The sequence below is a fragment of the Sinocyclocheilus rhinocerous genome, unplaced genomic scaffold, assembly GCF_001515625.1.
Source record: "Sinocyclocheilus rhinocerous isolate Xijiao unplaced genomic scaffold, SAMN03320098_v1.1 scaffold1189, whole genome shotgun sequence".
Taxonomy (NCBI): domain Eukaryota; kingdom Metazoa; phylum Chordata; class Actinopteri; order Cypriniformes; family Cyprinidae; genus Sinocyclocheilus; species Sinocyclocheilus rhinocerous.
Genome location: NW_015633719.1, coordinates 143,790 through 159,260, shown reverse-complemented (window position 1 = coordinate 159,260; position 15,471 = coordinate 143,790). Strand labels below are relative to the sequence as shown.

The 15,471-nt window shown below is 32.3% G+C and overlaps 1 protein-coding gene across 1 annotated transcript in view; it reads right to left on the bottom strand.

The window, feature by feature from the left end:
* The window catches only part of LOC107744738 (protein tyrosine phosphatase receptor type M), a 182,087-nt gene that overhangs the window by 80,341 nt on the left and 86,275 nt on the right, over nt 1-15,471 (bottom strand). Inside the window, 2 exon segments of the mRNA XM_016558555.1 lie at nt 6,019-6,154; nt 11,510-11,584. Of these exon segments, the coding sequence (XP_016414041.1) occupies nt 6,019-6,154; nt 11,510-11,584 (211 nt within the window).

The following is a 15,471-nucleotide window of genomic DNA, read 5'->3' as shown; positions in this document are numbered from 1 at the left end:
AGGCTGGAAATATCCAGAATTAGGTCAAACAAAAGGTGTCCATGGGAACGGAGCTAGTGAAACACACACGCCATGCATTGAACATACAAGTATCATGCTCATCCAAACAGCGCCTGTCCTGTGCCCTCAGCTTTTTGAGCTAACTGCATTTTTTTAATGTAACTTCCAAAAACAACATTGACAGCATCAGAAACAAACCCGTAAACTGATGTTCTGTTCACAGAATAAGTCTTATTATGCCTTATTAAGATTCATCTAAGAGACTTACATAGTGTTTGAGCATCATAATGAACAAACTGTCTCTTGTTGAATAAATCAGTGATGAATCTTTTTTGTGAACAAATTCAAAAGACTCACTAGGATGAATCAAAATCCTACTCTGGCTTAGGACAAAAACTCTTCAAAGACTTCCTCGCATTGCATCTGAAAACAGACTTTTCCTGGCTAAATATGTTGTTTCCTTACTGTTATTCTTTAGGTAAGTCACTCGGGATAAAAGCATCTGTAAAATGCATGAATGTAAATGTAAACTGACAGATTTTGCGCAAGACCAGACGGATGAAAATGTAAATTCAGATCTGTGCTGTGAGTGTTCAGTCAGAGAGGAATACGCTGCAGTATCTGTGTCCAAATATAGTGAGAGTTATAAATGCAGGAGATCTTTGCCATATCGGGGGATTTGATCAACAGACTCCAGATCTGCGCCGCTCTTATTCTAATCCTGGCTGAGGCTCTGAATCCCCACACAAACACATTCCTCCATGAATGTCACGTCTGAAGCCCTGAAGAAATCCCTCAACGTGTAGAAACCAGATTAAATCTCATATTTGTCAGTGGAGTCCTCTAAAAATAAACTACACTAATTCATGCCGCAGCAGCAACAAACTTTACTAAGTGGGAAACACTTTACAGTAAAGTTCCATTTGTTCACATTAACTATTATCAAGAACGAACAATGAAAAAAAATATTAATCTTAGTTAATTTAAACAATTACTAATACACTGTAAAAAACTATTTTTTGAAATTGTAAATGTTTTTTTTTATAAAAAAAAAAATAAAGATGCATGAGCATAAACTTATATTTTAGTGTAATTTTAAACAAATGACACTTGTTTTTGATATTTTGTATCTAATGAATGACATTCAGATTCAGATGTTCAAACAAGTCTTTAATCCAAGAATAACATATCTCAAAATTAACTATCCAATTAACTAATTAATGTTAAATTCAACATTTACTAATATACTGTAAAAAATATTTTTTTTGAAGTTATGGAAAATAATATTGATTATTGAAGCATGTTTTACTAGAAAACATATATTAGTTTTTCTTCTTTAAACTTCATGTTTAATTCAATGTGTTACTTGCCATTTTAGTTATTATTTGAGAAATTAACTAACAATTTTGGAGTTAAAATTGTTTCTACAACATTTTTTTTTCAATGCACATTATTAAAATCAAAAGATGTATCTGTTAAGATACTGTAACAAATTTAAATATAAAGTTAACTAATGGGACCTTACTGTAAGTGATACAAATATTCCACATGTATTTATACAAGTTACATGTAACTATATGAATTATAAATGTGTAAATGTCCTTCATCAGATCAAGTGTCTCAAATATCTATAAACATGAACAATGACAAAATCTGGATCTATTGTTTTATCATGTCAAACCAAAAAAACTTTTGATTGCATTTAAAATAATTGACACTTGATTTGATATTTTGTATCTAATGACGTTTGTACATGTTTGAAGTATTTAATCCAACTTCTATCTAATGAGATCACGTGTGTGTGTGTGTGTGTGTGTGTGTGTAACACATGATGGTGATTAACATGCACTTAACAGACTCATGCAGAACTGAACAGAACAGAACTGAGATAAACATGGAGGGAAAGGAACTCACTGGGTTTGGAATCATGCATGGAATATCAAGAGAAGTTTGGAAGAGAAAGCACTGCAACTAGTTTTCACAAAGTGGTTACTTACAGGTAGTAAGTGTAGGAGTGATAGGATCTTCTGCCGAGTGGGGTGGAAGGGCAAAAGCAGTGGTGGAAAGGGTGGAGGGGGAATGAAAATGGAAGGAAAGAAAAAGTAAAAATATTAATGTCTGAAAATATAGAAATGAACAAAACCTGATATGGTGACACATGTGACGAGTTACTTCAGTGACTGTGAGTCTGTTCTTGCCTCTGTGTGTGTGTGTGTGTGTTATGTGAGGCGGAGCTGTGGGCGGAGCCTATGGTGTGGGTGTGGCTGTCGCTAGTAATATCATTAACATCTCATTAAGGGTATTCTCAGACATCAGTGCAGACATCATAGTTAATTCAGTGCGAATGAAAATAAGACTGTGAGGTATTCAAAAAATTGATTACTCTAATAACTCAAATTCTTAAGCTTATTTATTTATAAAACCAACATTTCAGCCATCAGCCTTTCTTAAGATATAAGGAATTATAATTGATACCTTGAAAAGGGCTGATGGCAGAAATGTTGGATTTATACTTGCAATTATACTTGTTTTTTACAATCACTTTGCACCTCAACATTTAGGTGTGTTTTTTCGTTATTATTTTTTGTTAATTGTAAATTGTTAATAAAAATTTAAAAAAATATTAATTTTGAATAATGCATTCACTTGCATAACAATGGCTTTACAAACGATTTACCCAAACTTATTCAGCTCATGTTAAATGCAACATTTATATTCATTTTTAAGTAAACAACCCATTTAGTTCTTAAATAAATAAACAAATTAAACAATCAAGTTACACAAAAATATGTTGTGATAATCTTGTGAATTATTAATTTAGTTTTTTGTACACATGCATTTACACTGTGTATCATTAATGAGACTGCACTGCTTTTTTCTTTTATCTCAATTATTATTCTGCTTAGTATGTCATAGTTTGACGTTTTATCTCATATTTTCTACTTTTCATGTCATAATTTAGATTTTTTTTGTTTTTATCTCCATACTTTATCTCATAATTATGATTTAGTACATCATAATCTCGATTTTTCTTTAATCTCATAATTTACTTTTTATGCCATAATTATGACTTTTTATCTCATAATCATAATCTCATTTTGTAATTTTGACTCTCATAATTTCGAAAATGTTTTCTGGAGTCTTTGGTTTGCTGAATTTGTCTAGAAACACATTAATTTCAGGACAAAAATTAATGTTTGGTCAGCTAAATTACCTACATCGAACACAACAGTACATCACACCTCATTCTTGAAAAAAAGAACATTGCTGATTAAACTATTCTTACATAAATAGTTGCACTAGCTGAAATTAATGCAACAGTGTATGCATAAATATTTGCATGAACACAAATGCATTTTGAGACTGCACTTCTTTTTTTAATGCAACATTAACATAAGAATTTTCTAATTTTCTTAATGTTCATCTTGTGCTTTTTTAATGAGGCCTGAAGTTTTCTAGACAGACCTTTTCAATGTTTTGTCAAATATCGATCAATACTAGACCTCATTCATGAAACTCAAGCAGAAGTAATTCTGTGCAAACATTCTCACACAAAAAGCTTGCACTGAATCGAACGCAATCATTTATGCAAGAACAATTTACACTAATTCATTCAGCTTGTGTTTCATTAATGAGACTGCACTTCAATCTCTCACAGCTTCATTTTCATTCGCATCAAAGGTCTAGTACAGGGTGAAGAGAGAGAGAGGACAGGACAGAAACAGGTGATTAGCTCTCTTTACAGGCAAGATTGGTGAGTTTGGGCTCAGGTTTTGAATTCTGCAACAAACGCGAGCTGCAGAAGCAGTTCTAGCGCTCTAAGTTTATTAGTTGTAGTGAACTCAGTCCTGACACAATTACTGATGTCAGTGGATATGGATCTCATCAAATTACGCTGAGATTTAACATGCGATGCCAAGGTCGTTATGCTAAAAACGGCCCGGGCGACACATACAAACGATCTGACGGAAATCGCCTCGTCAGCAAAATGAAGGCATCCCTTTTCAAATGTTTGGCCATTTTGAGGCTCAACAGCAAAATCAATAGAGACAAATACCCTTATTCTGAGAAGGTAATGACTCTCATTAAAAACATATTTACTTGGCCCTGCCTTCAATTTACATCTGAAACCACTGAAAGCACGCTCTGAATCTAAAGCAGAACTGGAGTCGGCTGTTTGAACAAGGGCTTTTACTCCAGCTCAGGACGGATCTAATGTAAACTCGCCCGGAGCGTCTCTTTGAAAAAAACCCCCCGCCTTTCATCAATTTTTCTCTCTTATCTTGCTTTTATTTCGCTCTTTTCTTTTTTCTGCACAAGATAAGCTTGGAAAATATTTGTGCTATTTCCCGTCGCCGGGTCATTAAAGCGATGCCGTTTGTTTGAGAGCAGCGCGGGGAGAAAAAAATTAATATTTCATCAGGCAGCATGTATTGGTGCCACAAACCGTGTAATGGTGCTTATCAGAGCGATCAAATCAATTATTCTGTGTTCAGTTGACAAAAGGGGCCGTTTGAAAACAGAAAATCAGCATTGATTCATTTGACTTTCATGTGTTCATGGGCACACCGGATGGTACCATGACATGGGAAGACTTCTAAACGCTCTAAACAGCTCTCTGAAGCTGAAGTGCGTCATTTTATCCCACGTTCAAACACTTTCTCGTATTTTAATCTTCATAGTCACTGTAAGTGAATCAATGGCAGTTTGACACTTTCTAAACATTCTCGACCAATGACGTGAGTTTGGGGGCGGGGCTACCTGTTTGATTGACACACGGTGGGAGTGCAGTGCTGCATAAATTAATTTCACATTTTTGTCTCAAAATTATATCACTTTATGTCACAATTATGACTTTACATCTCATAATGTCATCATATTTTTATCTCAATTATTGCTTACACTGAAAAAAATTATTCATTGAACTTACTAATTTTTTTAAGGTAAGTGGTTGCAATCAATTTATTTTAGCTACATTTAATTAAACAAATTTAGTTGACTAACTTGACTTTTTTTTTTTTAATGTAGCTAAAATAAATTGTTTGCAACCACTTACCTTAAAAAAAAATTGTATCATTTTTTTTCAGTGTAGTACGTCAATTTTGACTTTTCTCACATTTTCAAATTCATGTCATAATTTCTTTTTGTCTCATTATTTGACTTATCTCATATTTTTGACTTTTCATGACATAATTTTGACTTTCTACCTCATTTGTCACAATTGACTTTTTTATTTAATAATTTATACTTTTATGTCACTATTATGACTTTATCTCTTTATTATAACTTTTATCTCATCATTTCTATTTTTGTCATAATTTCAACTTTTTATCTCAATTACTGCTTAGTATGTCAATTTTGACTTTTTATCTCATTTATGTCTTTTCATGACCATTTTGATTTCTTTTATCTCATTTGTCACAATTATGACTTTATTCCATAATTTATACGTTGTCAAAATTATTACTTAATCTTATACATTTAAATTTTCATGTCAAAATTTCAACCTTTCATCTCATAATTATGACTTTTTATACTTAGTACGTCACATTTTTGACTTTTCATGTCATGACATTATGACACTTTTCATTATGACATTTTATCTCATAATTGATACTTTTATGTTACAATTATGACTTTAAGCTTATAAATTTAACTTTTTGTCATATTAACAAGTACTGCTTATTTCTGACTATTCATGTCATAATTTCGACTTTGTATCTCATTATTACGACTTTTTACAGCATAATTATTACTTGAAAGTGATTTTTCCCACTTTGTCGTATCTTAATGTTCAGAGTCTTTATTAGCGAGTCATTGGCCCTTTGAATCAACACTGTGATGCTTCCAAAACATTCTCAGCCAATGACGTGAGTTTGGGGGCGGGGCTATCTATTTGACTGACAGATGGTGGGAGTGCAGTGGTGCTTAAATGACACACTTCAGCTTTAAAGGAATTAAACACAATTTCATGTTAATCAGATTAAATATTGTTGAACAGAAGTGAAGCTCTCTTACCGTTTCTTCATGACCAGCACCACGCCGAGGAAGATGATGACGAAGAGTAGGATGCCAGCGATGACGCCGGCGATCTTCACCGTGTGATCCGTCTGTTTCTCGGGTTCCACGGCATCAGGCTTCCGGGTCGTAGCACCTGGAACAGGAAGTCCAGACAATCATGGCTGAAATGAGAGCCACTGTGATCACGATTAAAACACAAATGTGTTTTTTCTTTGTGATTTATATGATTGTGCTTTTTGTTAATAAAACAGGTTAGTATTAGCAGACGATTAATCAGGTTAGTTGATCGGCTGATCATTGATTATACTAGCTTTGCTTGCAGAAAAGAAGCAAGCACAACTGATATCTCATTAAAACCTCAGCTGTTTCTCCTAGACATCAATGAGATAACATGGAGACTCCTGAATCTCATATGTGTGTCTCCTCTGGAGTTTTGAGAAGATGCCTCAAACTGTGCTCAGATAAAGACAAAACACTAAAGTATGCAATCAGAGATCTCAATATGAACTCAAACATTTCTCACCACATACGCCAAAATCTAATGATCTCAGCTTTTAAGCAGTTTTAGGAAGAGACAAAGGAATGCATTTTTAGCTCATAATTTGTACTTTTTATGCCATGTTTAGACTTTTTATGTCATAATTGTGACTTTATTTCATAATATGACTTCTTGTCAGTTACAAGTTATATCATAATTTCGACATTTTATTTCAATGTCAACTTTTTATCTCATCATTTTTATGCCATATTTATTCAGACTTTTATGCCATATTTAGACTTGTATGTCATAAGAAAATGTCAAAAATAATTAAATATTATGATAAATAATATTTATCATAAAATATTTTGTAAAAAGTCAATTCACAACGATTCACTTTTTTATCTCAGCTATTTCTCATTAACAATTTTGGGAATTTAGACTAAGAAAGTTAATTGACTTTTTATTTCAATTGTCAATTTTTTATGCCATATTTAGACTTTTTATTTCATAATTACAATTTATTTTGTCACAATTATGATGTAAAAAGTCTAAATATAGAAATTAAGAGTTATGTTAAACGTTTTTTCTAAAATTGCTTATGATAAATAAAGCTGTGATAAAAAGTCCTAATTGTTACAAAAAAAAAAAAAAGTCACAATTATGGCATAATATATCAAAATTATTGTATAAATAGTCATAATTATGAAATGTTAGAATTTTTATATAACAATTTTACATAATATAAATATTTTGCCAATTTATGCCATTATTATAATTTTTGGTCACAATTAGCACTTCTTATCTCAGCTTTTTTCTCCATTTCTTTTTCAATTGTAAGAAAAACATCTGAGACAAAGTTAACACTTTAGTTAAACATAACTGAAAACTATAAGTCACAAAGACATAAAGAGCACCATCTGAGCGATATCACTCTCCTCTGTTTGCCATCTAAATGGACTAAAAGCGGCTTTAGTTGCGGCACTGAGGAGGAATAGAGAGCGTACGAAAGGTCAGAGAGAAACAGAGCGAGCGCGTTTGCCTGTTTACTGTATAATGTGATGCATGCCCGATGAAATATCAATTTCCAGCACTAAATGAGAAGAGGATGAAAAACAGTGCGGACGGGACGCTCATTTGAGCCGGGCCGCGGATCGGTTCCTCCTGCCAGCTACGCTTTTTCAATCAAGGCCTGACAACATCCATCAGCTGGGTCTATGGGCTGCCGTTACCATGGTGACAGATGTTCTGCGTTTGGGCTCCAGTTTCTGTTTTGCCGCAGGTGATTCCCAACAAACAACAACAAAATAACTGCTTCCCAGCAGACACTCACAAAACTATGCAAGTCCATTTCTGCCACATAAGACAAAAAAATCATGGTTTGGTAAATCATAATTATGAGATAAAAAGTCAAAATTATGACTATAATAATTATAAAATTATTATACTATTATGGCACAAAAAATTATGCATTTTTTCTAGTGCTGTCAATCGATTAAAAAAATTAAAAAATTAATCGCACTTTTTTTTTTTTTAGATTAATCGCGATTAATCCCACCTAACATTAAAGTTTTTAAATATACTTTTATATTGCAATCATTTCACATTAAATCTTCAAATTAATGTACAAACAACATAAAGACAGTATATTTTTTCATATTTGTTTAATGGCATCTTTTTTTATGACTGAATGCCAGTATCACTGATACCAATACTACTGATGTCTCTATAAAATTGCTTTTCCCCCCAATATTTAACCATTGACTATAGCCTTTCAACATTACAGTATAATTGATAGCTATCAATTTTAACATTTACTGAACATGACGCGGATCTGACACGCATCGTATTTTCTCACAATTCTCTTTACCGTTTCTGTCTCACTTCAGGTCTGAAAGTCTCTATTAATGAACTGACGAGTTGAATCGGGTGTGTTAGATGAGGGAGACAGTGCTGGGCTGCTCCAGGACAGTTTTGAAAACCATTTCAGAGACATGTTCTTAAATGTGACTCATATAAAATATATTACATGCATGCACAGTTTTAAGGCAGCTTTAATCGCCTTTTTGGTAACTTCATGACTTAACTGACACGTAGATGCACACGTAGGTGCACTGACATGCACGTAGATTATTTCGCTCTTTGATATGAAATGATAAAGGCTACAGCACACCGGTGTCTTTGTGCGTGCAATTGAAGCGCACGCGCTGCGAGAACAGTACTCGTTTGACTCGCGCCTGGCGCTGAAGTGAAGTTGGAGCGTGCGTCTGAAACGTCTCCGGTTTGATGTGATCATAAAGACGTTCTGCGACTGAATAAATGCACTTCTTGTCAAGAGAAAAGTGACAGAAACAGCAGTTGTGAGTGGAGCGGCGAACCCTGGCCCCGCCCCTGCGTTAAATATTTTTAACGCGTTAAACTGTAAAAAATCAATCGCCTGTGTTAACGCGCTAATTTTGACAGCACTAATTTTTTCATAATTATGACTTTTAATGCCATAATTTCTATTTTTGTCATAATTTTAACTTCTCATGTCTTTTTATGCCATAATTATTACTTTTTATCTCGTAATTTTGACATGTCATAATTCAAACTTTTTTTATCTCATAATTAGGACTTTTTTGTCACAGTTATGACTTATCTCAGAATTGACTTATTATGCTATAATTTCAACTTTTTATCTAATAATGACTTTATCTTGATGACTTTTATTTCATAATTCCCACTTTTGTCACAATTTCAACTCAATTACTGCTTAGTATGTCATAATTTTACTTTATATCTCATATTTTCAACTTTTCATGCCATAATTTCAACCATTTATCTCATAATTATGACTTTTTAGCTCATAACTCCATCTTTTTATCTCATAATTATAATCATATAATCATAATTTGAGGTTTCATCTCATATCTCATTTCCACTTTTTGTCACAATTTCAATGTCTTAATTTTGACTTTATACCTCATATTTTCAACTTTTCGTGCCATAATTTCGATTTAAGTCAATTAAAATTTTCATCTCATAATTATGATTTTTATGTCAGAATTGAGTTTTCATCTTATAATTTTCAATTTATGTCATAATTTAAACTTTTTATCTCAAGTATTGCTTAGCATGTCTTAATTTTGACTTTATACTTTCATATTTTCAACTTTTCGTGCCATAATTTAAACTTTATCTCATAATTGTTACTTCTAATACTAAAATTATGATTTATCTCATAATCATGACTTAATTGTCATGCCATAATTTTGATTCTTCTGCCTCATAATTATGATTTACCAATGCATGATTTTTCTCTCATGTGGCAGAAATAAGCTTCCATACAAAACCACTGTATGGAAACAATATCGACTTCAATATAAATGTTGTCGCCTTATTCTGCAAATCATGAAAACGCAAGAGTTCTGGACCGAAAACGAAAAAAGAAATCGAGTACAATTATTAGCATAAGTGCATACATCTCCCTAGGCTTTTGTTATTGTCATGATGCTCATTTGCATTCTGGAGTCTGAGTTTCTTCAGTCTGGATGGAGGCGAGAGAGAGTGTTTGAAGACGGGCCGCGGGCTGCAGCGCGGGGTCGAAGAGGACGACGAATATGGCATAAACAGCCTCGCTTCAGATGTCTCGCTCACAAACAAACATGCAAACATTTAGAGGAACAGAATTAAATGCGGCACTGAATCCATGATCATGCACAATGATTCAGTAATGGGCTAAAGGGGCGAGTGATCTGAAGATGTGTTTATATAAGGTTTAATTAAAAACAAGCCAATTTTCTCTTTACTGTTCGTCTGTAGAATGAGAGCGTCACCTGGGACTGTTCAACAAACAGTAAATATTGAAATGTAATTTTCTGACGGGATGTGGTTGTCATGCATTGCAAATGCCGCGGTCTTTGGTTTCGGGTTTGCCGGGGTCATATTGATTCCTTCGACGGACATCGGTGCTGAATAAAACGGAGCTAATTTAGAGACTCCTGCTCCGGTGTTTATTTTCCACAATAAATGCGTGTATTCAGCGTATAGATTCAGCTAATGGAAAGTGACCTTCTACAGGAAGCAAACAGCAGGGATCAAATGAAGCTCATCAGACGGACGGTAACCCTGAAAATCCTCAATTACCTTTTCAACCTGCATCCATTCAGGACTAAAACGACTCAACAAACACTGCTTTACACAACAGTCACGGGCTACACTGATACACATGGAAGAAATACTGAAATATAGCATATTGCACTACATAAAAAAAGAAACTTACACAGACATGAAAACATAAACACGAAAATCTAGCTCACATTTCACCCTAAAAATTAAAATAAAAAATGTGAAAAATATATTTAGCATAAGAACATTACGAATAGCGATTGAAATTAAAAAATATATATATTTTTATGCTTGTTTATTTTTTTTAATGTATTTTTATTGTGACATTATTTTCAAGAAAATTAACAATTTTTTACTAATGCATCCAGATATTTTACGTTTGAGTTTTTTTGTTTGTTAGCTTGTTTATTTATTTTGGTCAATTTCTTGTCAACGATTCTCATTACTGTCATTAAAATCATTAATAAACGATTATTTAAAAAAAATCAGAATACATGTAGGGCAGCATAACAAATACTACCATGATATATAAACCAATTGAAAAACTTAATATTGTTATTTTCACATTATTTTAATAACAATTTAATTAAAATGCTACATTTTATGGAAATATAACAATAAAACTTAATAATAAAAAACTTAATAAAAAATTCACATTACCGTAATGAAAATTTGTGGAAAATGCAAAATCTTTATGCAAAATGCAACAATAAAAATCGAAAAATATTAAATTACATAAATATAAATATGAAATAATAAATATAATAATATAATTTCTTTCCTTTTTTTTTAAATTTTGGAGTGAAATATGATCTGGACATGGCCAGGAAACAGTAAACAGGCATGGTTTAACACACACACACACACACACAGAGCGAGGTGGATGGTGGAAGTTCTGACCTGTTAGTTGGCTGTCGCCGGCAGCGGGTGCGATACGCACATACGGCGTGGTGAGCTGAGTCACAATAATGGCAGCTAGAACAAGAGAAGAGATCCAGCCAAACATGCACAGAGAGAGAGAGAGAGACATGCTGAGGCATCGTTACATCTGTAAGGTTATTAATGCAGAGCAGAGAGACAGACAGACGCTCGTGAGCCGCCGACACAGACAGCACTTCACAACTCATTCTGCTGACATTTTTTGTCATTTTGTTGTCTGCTTTTGTCATTTTTATTACCTATTATGTTGCTTTTTAGGTTTATTTTTTATTTCTGTTTTAGTTTTTATTTATTTACAGTTAGTAATTTTAACGCACTAACTTAAGCTTATTTCAGTTCAGATTTTCTATTTTCTTTTTATATTTTGCATGCACTGCATTAAGCTAACTGAGACTTGCTCTTTTGTTGGTTTTGATTGCTTCATTTGTAAGTCGCTTTGGATAAAAGCGTCTGCTAAATGACTAAATGTAAATATCTAAGTATGTCATAAAAACAAACTTTTTTCTCATAATTATGACTTGGTATGTCATAACTGAATTTTAAAATCTCATAATTATATCTAAGTATGTCATAATTTTGACCCTTTTCTCACATTTATGACTTTTTATCTCATACAGTAATTATGACTTTTTATCTCATAATTTGGCTTTTTCTCAATTATGACTTTTTATCTTATAAATATTACTTAGTGTGTCATAATTTTGACCCTTTTCTCACATTTCTGACTTTTTATCTCATACAGTAATTATGACTTTTTATCTCACAATTGGGCTTTTCTCAATTATGACTTTTTATCTCATAATTATATCTTAGTAAGTCATAATTTTGACCCTTTTCTCACATTTATGCCTTTTATCTCATAATTATGACTGTTTACATCATAATTTGGCTTTTTCTCAATTATGACGTTTTATCTCATAATTATTAATGTCATAATTTTGATCCTTTTCTCACATTTATCTCATAATTATGACTTTTTATCTCATAATTTAGATTTTTCTCAATTATGACTTTTTATCTCATAATTGTGACTTAGTATGTCATAATTTTGACTTCTTTCTTGTAATTATGACTTTTATCTCATAATTTGACCTTTTCTCAATTGTGACTTTTTATCTTATAATTATGACTTTGTATATCAATTTGAGCTTTTTTCTTATAATTATGACGTTTTATCTCATAATTATTAATGCCATAATTTTGATCCTTTTCTCACATTTATCTCATAATTATGACTTTTTATCTAATAATTTAGATTTTTCTCAATTATGACTTTTTATCTCATAATTGTGACTTAGTATGTCATAATTTTGACTTCTTTCTTGTAATTATGACTTTTATCTCATAATTTGACCTTTTCTCAATTGTGACTTTTTATCTTATAATTATGACTTTTTATCTCATAATTATGACCCAGTATGTTAACATTTAGATTTTTTTCGTATAATTATGACTTTTATCTAATTATCTTTTATATTAGGTCTTTTATCTAATGTATTTTATTTTGGCTTTATTTCAATTAACAAAACAGTATTAATAGTTTTAGTTAACGTCTTATGTATTCTTTGCAGAAAAGTCATTGCCAGAATCTAAACTCAATTGGCATTGTTTTTAAAAACATTGTTTTTAAATATATTTCATTAAATACCACAAACTACCAAAAAACAGTCTAATCTAATTATAAATTGATTATTTTACCCAATATTTGTCTTTTCTGTTCATTTCTATGCTTATTTTTTAAGTATTGCATTGCTAGCTTAGCAACACACTAATGTAAATCTCTAATGAGCAGATATGCTGCCTATGTAGTGTTCCAAACCCTTACTTTTGAGGGTGTATTTCAGTTTCATAGAGCAGCGTCTCACAAGGGCTTTGGAAAAGAGCTTGAGAAAGACAGAAAGACTTTATTCACATGCTCAGTGAGTAATAACAGCTGGACATTGAAGGTCAGTGAATTACTGCATTAACATTTTTGACATGTATGTGGAAAAGACTATAAATCTACCCTTCACGTGTTTATGAGACATTTATGGCCTATAGTGTTTAAAACCTGTCTGTATGTGTTATGATTGACAGGTATAGAGCGCAACTGCCGCCATAGTTCATGCAAAACCAATTTTAGTCAATGCATTTTCATTTTGGACAAACAATAGAGAATTTTCTGCATCAGATGGGTTTCACGTTCACAATTCACAGTTCGCAAAACTAAAGCCACAAACTCTCATTTGCATCGAACAGGCTTGACACCATTAGAGACGTGGCATGTAGACAGGAAAATAGATTATGTACCATCTGTGCTCAATTAAATCACAAACAGCGGCGAGAAAAGGCCCGAGCGTCGCTAACTGCCGCCCAAAGTCTTGTAACGGTCCACCAGAGGTCAGAAAACACAAAAACACCACCGCCGTACGAGTTTCCGTCGGAGTGATTCTCCATCTGTCGCGACGTGAGATGACTCCCCTCAGAGCCGTCAGACTCTGCGTCTTCTGCATTTTAACGTCACATTTTGTGATTGCGTTTTCAATGAGACAGAATGACAATGTGTTTTGTTCATTCTGATTAAACTACCGTCGATTTCAGATAATCAAAGGTTCAAGGACTTTTAACTGATGCACCTATGAATAATTCAGGGAGATTTATTAATTTATTATTTTGTATTAAGAAAATTACACCTATTTTTTTTTCATTGTGTTTTCATGGCAATTGAACACATTTTACCTTATATTACATTATTGTAATTCTGTTTTAGTTTTTTTAACTGAAATAACATTTAAATAAGATTAATGAAAGTTATTAAAAAGAATATTACCATGATATATAAATTAAAACTAAAACCATTATTTTAGCTGAAAACTAAAAAAATGTATGCAAACTATATTTTGTACTTTTTATTATTTTGCATTAAGACAATTACGCCTTTTTTAGGAACATTAAGAATAGTAATGATTTTTTGCATTGTGTGAAGATATTACATTTACATTACATTTAGTCATTTAGCAGACACTTTTATTCAAAGCGACTTACAAATTAGGACAATTTATATACACACACACAATATATATGTATATACTGTATATGTATATTACTAAAATAGCACTGAAATAAGCAAAAAATATTGTTATTAAAACAAATATTACTATGATATAAAAATAAAATAAAAACATGGTTATTTTCACATTACAGTAAAAGAAAATGAAAAATATAAATATAAATTTTAATATACATTTATAAATGTAAAATGTAAATTTTTTATATTTTCTTAATATTTTGCATTGAGAAAATTGAGCTTATTTTCAAGAGCATTAAGAGTAGTGATAATTATAGTCATTTTTAATTGTGTTTAATGGCAGTTAAACACATTTTATCTTATACTGTAATTCCATTTTACTTTTGAAGCTTTTCACAATAATGATTCTTCTTTTTTTATATTACTAAAATAGCACGTTTTTTAATTGAATGAATTAAAGTTAGACTCTGATCAAAACAAAGGTGCAAGACCGCAAACTTAACAATATTAATGAAGGGAAAGAAGAACAATCCCATGAAGCATTGCGAGTGAAAATAATGAAATAAAAATGAAGGAGAAATATAAAACTATTTGATTTATAGATACTGATTGTGCATATAGTAACAATTAGAGGTCGACCGATGTATCGGTTTTGCCGATTAATCGGCACCGATAGTTGATTGCTGGAACTATCGGTTATCGACAAAAATCCATGCCGATAGTTTTCCGGGTTGCGTCCGTTGCTGGAGCGGCTGAGAAGGGTCTGCTGTCATTACACAGTGCGAGAGCGGCCTCTAGTGGTTGAAATCACTGACAGCACGTGCTATTTGTTTAGACACGTGATACTGCACGCTGAACAGAGCGGGAAACTTCAGACGCGGATTTAAATGCAGCCGACAGAAAATCCTGCCGCGCC